This window comes from Thamnophis sirtalis, unplaced genomic scaffold (assembly GCF_051295495.1).
Source record: "Thamnophis sirtalis isolate CommonGarterSnake01/CBP01778 unplaced genomic scaffold, rThaSir2_p1.2 scaffold_8, whole genome shotgun sequence".
Taxonomy (NCBI): Eukaryota; Metazoa; Chordata; class Lepidosauria; order Squamata; family Natricidae; genus Thamnophis; species Thamnophis sirtalis.
Window position 1 is genome coordinate 11,377,871 of NW_028261388.1, and position 12,578 is coordinate 11,390,448.

General features: G+C 45.1%; 1 protein-coding gene across 7 annotated transcripts in view; it reads left to right on the forward strand.

Annotated features, from left to right (window-relative positions):
- Positions 1-12,578, forward strand: part of FAT3 (FAT atypical cadherin 3) — a 553,941-nt gene that overhangs the window by 474,596 nt on the left and 66,767 nt on the right. For all 7 annotated transcript variants that reach the window (XM_087721078.1, XM_087721079.1, XM_087721081.1 and 4 more), the window contains 2 exons: positions 687-901; positions 1,443-1,580. In XM_087721078.1, coding sequence (XP_087577204.1) covers positions 687-901; positions 1,443-1,580 — 353 coding nt within the window. The remainder of the gene's footprint in view (positions 1-686; positions 902-1,442; positions 1,581-12,578) is intronic.

Below are 12,578 nucleotides of genomic sequence, written 5' to 3' on the forward strand. Positions count from 1 at the left end.
GATGTCGACAACACCTAAGGAATTATGTTTCTGTGACAATTGAATTTCCAATTTGAATATTTCTCTGCTTTAATAAAAGGAATGTAGTGACTTTCTCATTGATACAAATCTTTTCTTTCATTCTGACCTGCTTTGCTCCTTGCAACATGAAAAGTATATCAGAAGTGGCATTACTATGTAATCTGGATTGTCATTGCTTGCTTTGTGTTTTGTCCGATTTTGTTGCATAAATTCAAATCCAGAAGCACACACAGATTAACTGATTCAGCTGGATTCACTAACTTCTTCATATACATAAGAGTAGATGAATAAATGTACAATACCAACAGGTGGTTCTTCCAAGTAAACACAAGGCAGGAGAGTTACAGGCAAACTCAAGCAGTTAGTTCATTTCAGCGGACAAGCCCAGAGAGACGGCTAGTTTACTTCTCAGAGCAGCAGACTGCTTTCTTTGTAAGTTTCTGTTTCAATTCTCTGCACAGACTCAGATCTGTTTAAGCTCCCATTGGCTGAATTAGTTGCTATGTCTATTCATTGGCTGACTTTGTCACCATGTCTCTCCCTGTCATGAATATTTTAACATGTTTTTCTACAGTCACTGAGGTTGCTTATATTTGCTTTCAAAGAAAAGTTTATGACTTTAAGGAATGCATATGATGTTCCTATTCTTGTCTTCTGTCTCCAAGGGTCCATATCTGTAATTGAAGCTTTGGACTATGAAATGTGTAAGGACTACTTCCTGGTCATTGAAGCTAAAGATGGGGGTAGCCCAGCTCTGAGTGCTGTGACAACAGTGAATATAAATGTGACAGACATTAATGATAACCCACCACGATTTAGCCAAGATGTCTATAGTGCAGTCATCAGTGAAGACGCAGCAGTGGGAGACTCATTAGTAATGGTGAGTTCTGAGTTTTTCTGCCCGTATCACCAGGGTAAATGGCTAATTGTAAGTGAATGCAAGACACGCTTTCTTAGTAATATCAGACATTGATAACTTTGAAAATGCTGTAAATCTAGGAAAGGTCTTTGTGTGTGAGAGAGCACTGGAAATGGAAAGAGCGGCTCCCTGGCGCACATGTGTACCAGCCAGCTGATCTTCATGCTCGCATGCACACCAGAAACCGGAAGACCATTTGAACAGCGCATGTGCACTCTAGAAACCGGAAGCTCAGCTCTTCCGGTTTCTGGAGCTTCCGCATATGCACATCAGGGAGCTACTCTTCTGGTTTCTGGCACTCCCCCACAAGTGCACGCTCCCGTTTCGGCACTCGGTGCCAAAAGGTTTCACCAACACTGTGATAGACCATAAATGCCAATTTGATGTATATTAAGTATATCGTATAATAGTATTTAAGTAAAATACCTTTGTGATGATCTTATATACAGTGGAATTTATCAATTCATTATCATTCTCCCTTCTATTTATAATTCCTCCAAAGTTGATAGCCGAAGACGTGGACAGTCCTCCCAACGGACTGATTTCTTTCTCCATTATCAGCGGAGATCAAAACAATGAATTTTCAATTGATCCTGGCTTGGGACTGATTAAAGTTAAAAAGAGATTGGACCGAGAACGGGTAAGGTCAATCAGTTTCATTGCTTTTCCATTGCTTTCTTCATGCAGCTAGTATTAATAATTGATAAAATACTTACAGATTTATGTTCTAGAAGTAAAAATTTCTTTCGCAGGATTATTCTTTGGCCTTTTCCCAAATGGACCTTGCTATAGCGTTATTTGGAGGAATAACGCACGGGTGTTCAGCAGGTTCTTGTCATTCGTGGAGAATCAGTAGTGGAAATTTTGGGTAGTTCAGAGAACCAGTAAATATCACCTCTGACTGCCCCTGCCCCCCATCTATTCTCTGCCTCCCGAGTCCCAGCTGATCGGGAGGAAATGGGGATTTTTGCAGTAACCTTCCCCTGGAGTGTTGTGGGAATGGAGATTTTACAGTGTCTTTCCCCTGCCACACCCATCAAGCCACATCCATAGAACTGGTAGTAAATATTTGAATCCCACCACTGGAATAATGCTAGGAAGAAGAAGATTCTTTGGCATTTTCCCATTGCTTTACTGTTTAAACACCCTCCTTTCCTAGTATCCTAATCCCATTTTGTAGTATTTGCTACTTTTCTGATATCCTGATTGTATAAGCTTGGAGTTCCTATTTTTCAAGAAATAAATAGAAATTAAATTATATATACATTGAGATACATACATACATACATACATACATACATACATACATACACACACACACACACACACACACATACATATACATATACATATACATATACATATACATATACATATATATAGCAATAGCAATAGCAGTTAGACTTATACACCGCTTTATTGGGCTTTCAGCCCTCTCTAAGCGGTTTACAGAGTCGGCATATTGCCCCCAACAATCCGGGTCCTCATTTTACCCACCTTGGAAGGATGGAAGGCTGAGTCAACCCTGAGCCGGTGAGATTTGAACCGCCGAACTGGAGAACTAGCAGTCAGCTGAAGTGGCCTGCAGTACTGCACCCTAACCACTGCGCCACCTCGGCTCTATATATATATCAATGTATCTTAGTTCAATCTACCTCGCATAATTTTTGTGAGGATGAAAAATAGGATTATGTAAAGAATCTTGAGCTTCTGAAAAATAGATGGAACATATATCTAGGGTAGGGTGAAGTGGAATAGAATAGAGTAGAATATTATTTATTGGAAAGTGTAATATAATATCACAAGTGTGGTATAAACATGCCACAAGATATAAACAAATTATTTACAACATTCTGGGAGTGCACGTTCTATCGATGTAACCCATTTTCATTATTGTTTGAGTTTCTGCAACCCTAGTTATTGTATGTTCCACGCTTACTTTGTGAATGGCTTAGCTTGTATATCAAGGAACTTTGCTGAGAATAAACACAGCAAATGGATGAGGAAGGCCAGCAAAGATAATCAGGACCTTGGAGAGCTCAGTGCTTGGAATGCAGGCTTGGTTAACGGTCCACTCAACCTGAACTGACTTTCCTTCCAGCACTCAGCTAAGCTCCTACTAAGACTTTAATAAAGCTAAAATGCCACTGATTTGTTCGCTCCAATCCAAAGTGCTGCTCATTTTAGATTGAAAGAGCTCATTATCCTTCCTGACATTTGAGGCCTGGATAACTGGGAAATTGAAGTAAATAGAAGGGCCTGAAACGTGAAAGATTTGGGAAGACGAATCCAAACCGTAAACTCATCGTAATAGATAGCATAGTAGTAGTCCATAGTACTGTTTCCCTGAAAATAAGACCTATCCTGAACATAAGACCTAGCATGTTCTTATGCATATGCCTAAGATAAGCCCTACCCTCCTCCCAAATAAGCCCTACTTAAGCGCCTGCGCAGCTGTCCACCTGCCTATTCCGTCTGGCTCCTCGCGGTGCTACGGCCACGAGGTGAGGTGGGAGGGTGGTGGGGCTGCCGCAAGGATGTAATTCAGCAGGTTCTGACACGTTCTAGAGCAGTGTTTCTCAACCTTGGCAACTTGAAGATGTCCGGACTTCAACTCCCAGAATTCCCCAGCCAGCATTCGCTTGCTGGGGAATTCTGGGAGTTGAAGTCCGGACATCTTCAAGTTGCCAAAGTTGAGAAACACTGTTCTAGAGAACCGGTAGCACAAATTTTGATTAGTTCAGAGAACCAGCAAACGCCACCTCTGGCTGGCCCCAGAGTGGGGTGGAAATTAAGATTTTGCAGTATCCTTCCCCTGCCACACCCAGGCAACCCCATGTGCCCCATATCGGCTTACCTCAGGGCCTCCGCAGCCAGACCATCCAGACCCAGACACCTGCCTGACGGCAGCAGCACCAGTAGCCATGTGCGGCAGAAGCCCATGTGGCCACTGGGCCATTTCTGCTTGCTCGCAGAGGAGGCTGGGTGGTGTGTTGGTGCCACGGTCACAAGGCAAGGCAGTGTCAGGGCATGAATGACCTGGCTCTGGTGGCCCTGAGGTAAGCCAATTTGGGGCAGCCCCACCCCTGTACTTTGCACTGACAGCACTCGTGACCTCCTGTCCCGCCACAAACAAGCAGAAGAAGTGGGCCTCCCAGACATGGAAAAACATAAGACACCCGCTGAAAATAAGCCCCAGTGCTTATTTTGAGGCCCCCCAAAAAATAAAAACGGGTCTTATTTTCAGGAAAACATGGGTAGTATTTTTGTTAGAGGTTGTGATTAGAGAAGATGGGATCCCTAAAACTTCTAAGCCCCTTAAACTCCAGAATATACAGATACCGTGTTTCCCCGAAAATAAGACAGGGTCTTAATTTCTTTTGACCCCTGAAATAAGCGCTTGGCCTTATTTTCTGGGAGGTCTTATTATTTTTGAGGTACAGGAGGTGGCAATGAGAAGCGTGTGTTGCAATATTTTCAGGAAGGGCTTATGTTCAGGGGAGGGCTTATTTTCAGGGAAACAGTGTAGTCCTCATCGTACGACCATAATTGAGCCCCAAATTTCCAACATTAAATGAACCTGATTGCCCCATTGACTTGGCTTGTCAGGAGGTCGCAAAAGGCAATTTACGTGACCCCAGGGCACTACAACCATCACAGGTATGAGCATATTATGCTGTTATCCTATTCCCTGCAGTCTTTAATCATCCTACTGCAGTACCCTGCCAGCCAAACCGGGGCATAGAAGATCTCGCACTCTGATAGTTTTGGCTATCAGAGGCACCGTGGGCCGGTCATTTGCTATTTCCAGGCCAGCCCCACGGGGCAGGGGCAGCCCGCAGGCCTTTAGTTTGACACCCCTGTTCTAGATGTTGATGAAGGAGAAGGTGATGATGGTGATTTATTAATTTACTCTGCAGTCCTGGCATGTCCATGTACTAATCCAAGCCATCCCTATTTAACATTTCAGAGACCCGCCAAGATCAGCCAGTGGCTACGTTTTCTTGAAAGAAGAAAAAAATATGTCTCCTTGTGGTGGGGGTGGGGAATGCTCTATTTTCCTCAAGGCTGCTTAATGCAAAAAAAAAAAAAAAAATTCCGTACTTCCCATATTAGTATCACAGCCGGCTGGCGCTATCAATATTTGAATCACCATTATAAATAGTTTGCCAGTAGAATGCAGGCGAAGCAGAATGGGTGGGTGGATCTGCTGCCATCTGTGGACTGTGGGGAAAAAAATCTTGAGAAAGAATTACCATATTTTTCGGAGTATAAGATGCACCTTTATGCCTCAAAAAAGAGAGTGAAAATCTGGGTGAGTCTTATACACTGAATACAGCGTTTTTAGCCTCCCGAAACCCCGCCCCCTTTGCCAAAATGGCCGTGCATAGCCTTTAGGAGCCTTGCAGAGTGCTCCTGGGGACTGGGGAGGGCAAAAATGAGCGAAAAACAGCCGGGTTTTTTGCTTGTTTTTGCCCCCCAGCCTCCAGGAGCATGGTGTAGATTGTAGATGTTTTCCCTGTGAAAGATGGACTATAAGAAAAGCTGAGCGCCAAATAATGGAGGCCCTTGAACTATGGAGCTGGAGGAGACTCCTGCGAGTCCCTTGGACTGCAAGGCAATCAAACCGATCAGTCCTAGAGGAGATCAACCTTGACTGCTCTTTAGAAGCCCAGATCCTGAAAATGAAACTCAAATGAAACTTTGGCCACCTAATGAGAAGGAAGGACTCACTGGAGAAGAGCCTAATGCTGGGAAAGATGGAGGGCAAAAGAAGAAGGGGACGGCAGAGAAGGAGGTGGGCTGAATGGAATCACCAAAGTAGTTGGTGTGACCTTAAGTGGACTCCAGAGGATGGTAGAGGTCAGAAGGGCCTGTAGGAACGCTGTCCATGGGTTGTGATGGTCAGACACGACTTTGCAATTAACAGCAAGATTGTAAAAATAAATGTTAGAATCCATTCTTGTAACACAATTGATCGGGCTGCCTCAGTCTATATTTGATTCCTGCGGGGGTTTAAAAGCATTTTTGTGGACAGGTAACTTCTCAAAACTATAATAGCTGATATTAAATTTATTATGTAAGATGCTTAGATGTTTATTTTTTAAGTGCGGTTTGCATCATCTCTAGCAGCAATTTTAATGGACCGGAGCCCATTATGTTTATGGATTCTTTGACTAAAAAAGTACTTGATTCACATTGCAGCTGAAAATGCAGAAATGCCAATACTCAAAAGCCAGATAGTGCAATCCAGACATTTGTATTAGACCACCTGGTATTCCATGTTGAACACTAGGGATGTCACAACTTTTGCTTATAATGATTGAGGATGCTGGGAGTTGAACCCAAGCCACCTTCGAGGTCGTCAAATTCTCTTTCACTATATGCATTTTTTTCTGATAGAATTCTAGAGGAAGAAAGCAGATTATTCTCCTTCAGTCTATTGAGGGTGTTTCCTGAGTTGTATCCTTTGGTCAGTCAGTCAATCTCTACGTGTTCTGAAATGTTTCAGTTTTTGCTACTGCCTAACTGATCATCTAGTTCAGGGATGACAAACTCATTGAGGGCTGCATGAGGGTTGTGCTTGACCTCGGGGGGGGGGGGGCGTGGCCAAGGGGCATGGCCAGCTCAAAGTCACTCATGTTGGGGGGGGCTATGGAGACCTGAGTGTTCTCCCAGAGAAAACGGGCTCCCGAGCTCCGTTTTCAGCTGCAACGGCCTCCTGCAACCCTCTACCAGCGAAAATGGGCTCCCGAGCTCCGTTTTCAGCTGCAACGGCCTCCTGCAACCCTCTACCAGCGAAAATGGGCTCCCGAGCTCCGTTTTCAGCTGCAACGGCCTCCTGCAACCCTCTACCAGCGAAAATGGGCTCCCGAGCTCCGTTTTCAGCTGCAACGGCCTCCTGCAACCCTCTACCAGCGAAAATGGGCTCCCGAGCTTCGTTTTCAGCTGCAAAGGCCTCCTGCAACCCTCTACCAGCGAAAATGGGCTCCCGAGCTCTGTTTTCAGCTGCAACGGCCTCCTGCAGCCCTCTGCCAATAAAAAGGGGTTCCCGACCTCCGTTTTCAGCTGCAACGGCCTCCTGCAACCCTCTACCAGCGAAAATGGGCTCCCGAGCTCTGTTTTCAGCTGCAAAGGCCTCCTGCAGCCCTCTGCCAATAAAAAGGGGTTCCCAACCTCCGTTTTCAGCTGCAACGGCCTCCTGCAACCCTCTACCAGCGAAAATGGGCTCCCGAGCTCCGTTTTCAGCTGCAACGGCCTCCTGCAACCCTCTACCAGCGAAAATGGGCTCCCGAGCTTCGTTTTCAGCTGCAACAGCCTCCTGCAACCCTCTACCAGCGAAAATGGGCTCCCGAGCTCCGTTTTCAGCTGCAACGGCCTCCTGCAACCCTCTACCAGCGAAAATGGGCTCCCGAGCTTCGTTTTCAGCTGCAACGGCCTCCTGCAACCCTCTACCAGCGAAAATGGGCTCCCAAGCTCCGTTTTCAGCTGCAACGGCCTCCTGCAACCCTCTACCAGCGAAAATGGGTTCCCGAGCTCTGTTTTCAGCTGTGATGGCCTCCTGCAGCCCTCTGCCAATGAAAATGGGATCCCAAGCTCCATTTTCAGCTGCAACAGCCTCCTGCAACCCTCTCAAGTGAAAACAAAACTCGGGAGGGCTGCACGCAACCCTCCCAAGCTCCATTTTCGCTAGCAGAGGCACCACAGGCTGGTCCTTCACTGTTTCCAGGTGGCCCTGCTGGCCAGATATAAGCACTCCGCAGGGCGAATCTGTCCTGCAGGCCTTGAGTTTGACAGCCCTGACGTAGTTGATAAATCCATGTTCTTTCAAACATAATTGCAAGGCTGGGAAGATGAGAAGCAAATGCAGGTGGTCGTTGACTTATGACTGACCACTTAGCATCTGTTCAAATATATGTCAGATCTACCTTGAGACTAGTTATAACCTGGATTTCAGTTACAATACTCACAATTCCTCCTTTTACACGGCCACGTGACTAAACATCGGCCACATTTATTGCCATTTGAAGCGTCACGTGGCCACGTTTTCCTACGGTTTTGCTGAAAACTAGAACTTCCGCTAGGTGACATCAGATCATCTTACAGCCATCACGAGTTATGACTACGATGGATTGGCTCCGTTCCCTTCACAAATCAAGGGCTGCAAGTAAGTCCTTGACTTAGGACCACAATGGAGCCCAAAATTTCCATTGCTTAAGCAAGGCAGTTAAGTGAATTTTGCGACCCTTCTTGCCACTGTTGTTAAGTGAATCACAGCAGTTGTTAAGTTAGTAACACAGTTGTTAAATGACTCTGGCTTCCCCATTGACTTCGCTTGTCAGAAGTTCGCAAAAAGGGATCACATGACCCCGGGACACTGCAACCGGCATAAGTACATGCCAGTTGCCCGGCATCTGAATTTTGATTACATGACTATAGGCTGCTTCAATGGTCATAAGTCTGAAAATGGCCATAAGTTACTTTTTTTCACGTAATTTCAAACAGCCACTAAACCAAAGGTTGTAAGTTGAAGACTACCTTACCTGTAATATGTAAGCAAGTAGTGTTGTAATTTCTTTTGGGGGAAACAAAAGCTGCCTTGAACAGAACTGTGGAAGATTTGAACCTTCCCACCAATCTGCCGTGTGAGAATGAGAACAGCACGGAGCAGCGGATGTACATGCAATTATGCAGATGCCCAAGTATTTATGGCCTGTGGTATCACACTAATCACCAGTCCTTTCTGTTTGCATGGCTCCCAAAGGCTCCACAGGTATCAGTAAACTACTTCAAAAATGGGTCAACTCTATCTTAGAATGTCTACCTTATTTCCCTGAAAATAAAACCTCCCTGGATAATAAGCTGAATCGGGCTTTTCAGCGCATGCGCTAAAATGAGCCCTCCCCAAAAAATAAGCCCTCCACGAAAATATTGCAACACAGCTGCAACAAATGAGGTGATCACCCCCGCCGCCTCACACCTCAAAAATATGAAGACCTCTCCCCAAAAAGCACTTATTTTGGGGGGGGGGAATAAGACCCTGTCTTATTTTCAGGGAAATATGGTAGAATGCTTCCTTTGGTTAAAAAAGGGAGAGAAAGGGGAGGAAAGGGAAGAAGAGGGGAAGGGTAGAGGAGAGGAAGGGGAAGGAGAGAAGAGAAAGGAGAGGAGGAAGGAAGGAAGGAGAGAAGAAAGAGAAGAAAGGGGGAAAGAAGGAGGTAAGGAAGGAGGGAAAGAAGGAGAGAAGAAAGGAGGGAAGGAAGGAGAGAAGGAGAGAAGAAAGGAGGGAAGGAAGGAGAGAAGGAAGGGGGCAGGAAGGAAGAAAGGAAGGAGAGAGGGAAGGAGAGAAGAAAGGAGGGAGTGAAGGGGGAAGGAAGGAGGGAGGGAAGGAGAGAAGAAAGGAGGGAAGGAAGGAGGGAAGGAAGGAAGGAAGGAAGAAGAAGTAGGATTGTTGTAAGATAAGATGGGCTTATGGGATGGTAAGAAAGCAATTTCAGATATATTGTCAACTGTAGGGGGGGAATTGTTACAAATACATATTATTAATAACAGTTATGAGATCATATAAGTGTGAATGTATATATGAGAAATAAAAATTTTAAAAATAAAAAAAGGGGGAGAGAAAGAGACAAAGAATTGAAGGTAAAATAAAGCAAAGATCAACTATTAAACAAGTGTTTTAACCAGTCGTAAGGATGGAGATTGGAAACCAGGTAAATTAAGATGTCAGCAGCTCTTGATAGGAAAACTGTTTACGACAATTCCTTCTTGTCCTGGGTTTTTTCTGAGTTCCTCTTATTCATCGGCTGTTACAAGATTGATTTCTTTTCTATTTAGTTTTGTTGTTGTTTGAAAAATACCCCCTGCATCCTTCTCTTCCAAGAAATGTGGCACTAATTGGAATTAAACATGAGGACAACACAAAAGAGCCTCTTAGATGCTATTGGAAAAACGTACAAACTAATTCAGGGCAAGAATTCTTACATCCCTGTTTTGAAATCCACCCCCCCCCCCCGGCTGCCAAAACAGTAGTGAGGAAGACAGTGCTTTACAAGTTGACTGAAGCTGTATTATTATCATTTTTCTCTTCTTTTCCTGCTCATGCCTTTATTTGTTAGTTGACTCTTGCTGCACCAGCAAAAAAAACCACTGTGAGTCTTTGCTTAGAATTGAACATGGTAAATCTGTCATGCAACTCGAGCATTTCTACGACTTCCCTATATTCATTGATTTGAATTCCACTTTTATTACTTTTGCAAATAACTCGAGGCAGTGAATATATCCCTTCCTTGTCCTATTTTCCCTATAACAACAACCTTGTGAGGTGGGGTAGGCTAAGAGTTATCAAAAGTTATCCAGCGCAATACTGGAAGAAGGAAGACTTGCCTACAATCCAAGAATGGACATTGAAAGTCACAAACTTAGCCGAGATGGCTAAAATATCGGCATATCTTAAAGATTACTCAAATGAGATATATAAACGAGACTGGAAAAAATGGATTGACTATATACAAAATAAATACGGGACCAAGAAATTCCAGTTAGCCTATGCTTAAGATCAGAAATGATTTAAACCAGTGATCCCCAACCCCCGGTCCGCGGACCGGTGCCGGGCCGTGGAGTACCTGGCACCGGGCCGCGCAGCGGCCGGGGGCCATGATCGCTGCAGCGGCCGGGGGCCATGATCGCTGCAGCGGCCGGGGGCCATAGTTTCTTTCTGTATGCAAATTAGGGCTAACTGGCACAAGGGGTGTTACTGGACCGCTGGTGGCACTCTGACGTCACCAGCGGCCCACCGCCCCCCTGTGTCCAGCGCCGCCCTTCTCATTCCTTTTCAGCGCTTCAGCGCTGGCCGATTCCTGAAAAAAACCTAAGAGCGCCTGCGCAGCTACGTAGGGCTAGCGTAGACAGCGCTAGTAGCGTAGCCTTGCACTTTATATTTATGTAATTGTATTTTATTTTGTAAGGCATGTTTAAATACAATAAAATAAAAGTTGTTTAATCAAAACAATCTGATATATAAACAATCAATGTGTCGTCGCGAACAACGCCCCCCCACCCCTGCGCGCGCTCAGCGGGCCACGGTAAAATTATCAAAGGCTGACTGGTCCGCGGCGATAAAAAGGTTGGGGACCACTGATTTAAACTATTTAAAGTTAGTTCAGTAAGAAGAAGCTAAGGTCAATGTAGAATGTCATTAATTTCTTTATTTCTTTTTTTTAAATAGATTTTAGACTGTGTTAGTTAAAAATCCATACCGTGTACGGGTTCTGGGAAGTCGGGGGGGGGGAAAGAGGAGGGGGGTTGGGGGGTGGAGGGAGGGAGGGGCATACAAAAAAAATTGTACTTCAATGTTTTAATGATTGACGAATGATGAAATATTTGTGTTTTTTAAAAGAAATAAAACCAGAGTTTGAATTATAAAACAGTAAAAAAAAAAAAAAAAAGTTATCCAGCCAGTTTTCATGTCTAAAGGCAGGACTTGAACTCACGGTCTCCTGCTTTCTAGCCTGGTCCCTTAACCACTAGACCAAGGGTGTCAAACTCAAGGCCAAGGTGGCGCAGTGGTTAAAAAGCAGCACTGCAGGCTACTGCTAGATCAGCAGGTCAGCGGTTCAAATCTCACCGGCTCAGGGTTGACTCAGCCTTCCATCCTTCCGAGGTGGGTAAAATGAGGACCCAGATTGTTGGGGGCAATATGCTGACTCTCTGTAAAACTGCTTAGAGAGGCCGGAAAGGCCTATGAAGCGGTATATAAGTCTACTGCTATTGCTATTGCTCCAGGAGCTGGATCTGGCCTGCGGGGTGCTTAGATGTGGCCACGGGGCCATTCTGGAAACAACGAAGGACTGGGCTGCAGTGCCTCTGCCAGCAAAAACGAAGGTCGGAAGCCGGTTTTTTGTAGCAGAGGGCTCAGACCACCACAGGTGCCTCTGACACGAGTGATGCCGAGGTGGTCATGACCACCCTGGCCATGCCCATTCCTACCCGGTCCATGGCAACTCCACCACCACCCCACTCCCAAGGTCGAACATAACCATGATGTGGCCCTCAATAAAATTGAGTTTGACACCTCTGCACTAGACCAAACTGGCTCTATATACTGATTGTAAAAGAGAGAGAGAGAAGGGAGGAAGAGAGGGAGGGAGAGGGAGATGAGAGAGGGAGAAAAAGAGAGAGAGATGAGAGAGAGATGAGAATGAGAGAGAGAAAGAGAGATGAGAGAGAGAGACAGATGAGAATGAGAGAGAGAAAGAGAGATGAGAGAGAGAGAGATGGGAAAGAGAGAGAGATGAGAGGGAGAGAGAGATGAGAAAGTGAAGAGAATGAGAGAGAGAAAGAGAAAGATGAGAGCGAGAGATGAGAAAGAGAGAGGTGAGAAAGTGAAGAGAATGAGATAGAGAAAGAGAAAGATGAGAGAGAGAGAAAGAGAGATGAGAGAGGGAGATGAGAATGAGAGAGAGAGAGATGAGAAAGAGATGAGAGGGAGAGAGAGATGAGAATGAGAGAGAAAGAGAGAGAGATGAGAGAAAGAGAGAGGTGAGAAAGTGAAGAGAATGAGAGAAAGAGAAAGATGAGAGAGAGATGAGAATGAGAGAGAGAGAAAGAGAGATGAGAGAGGGAGATGAGAATGAGA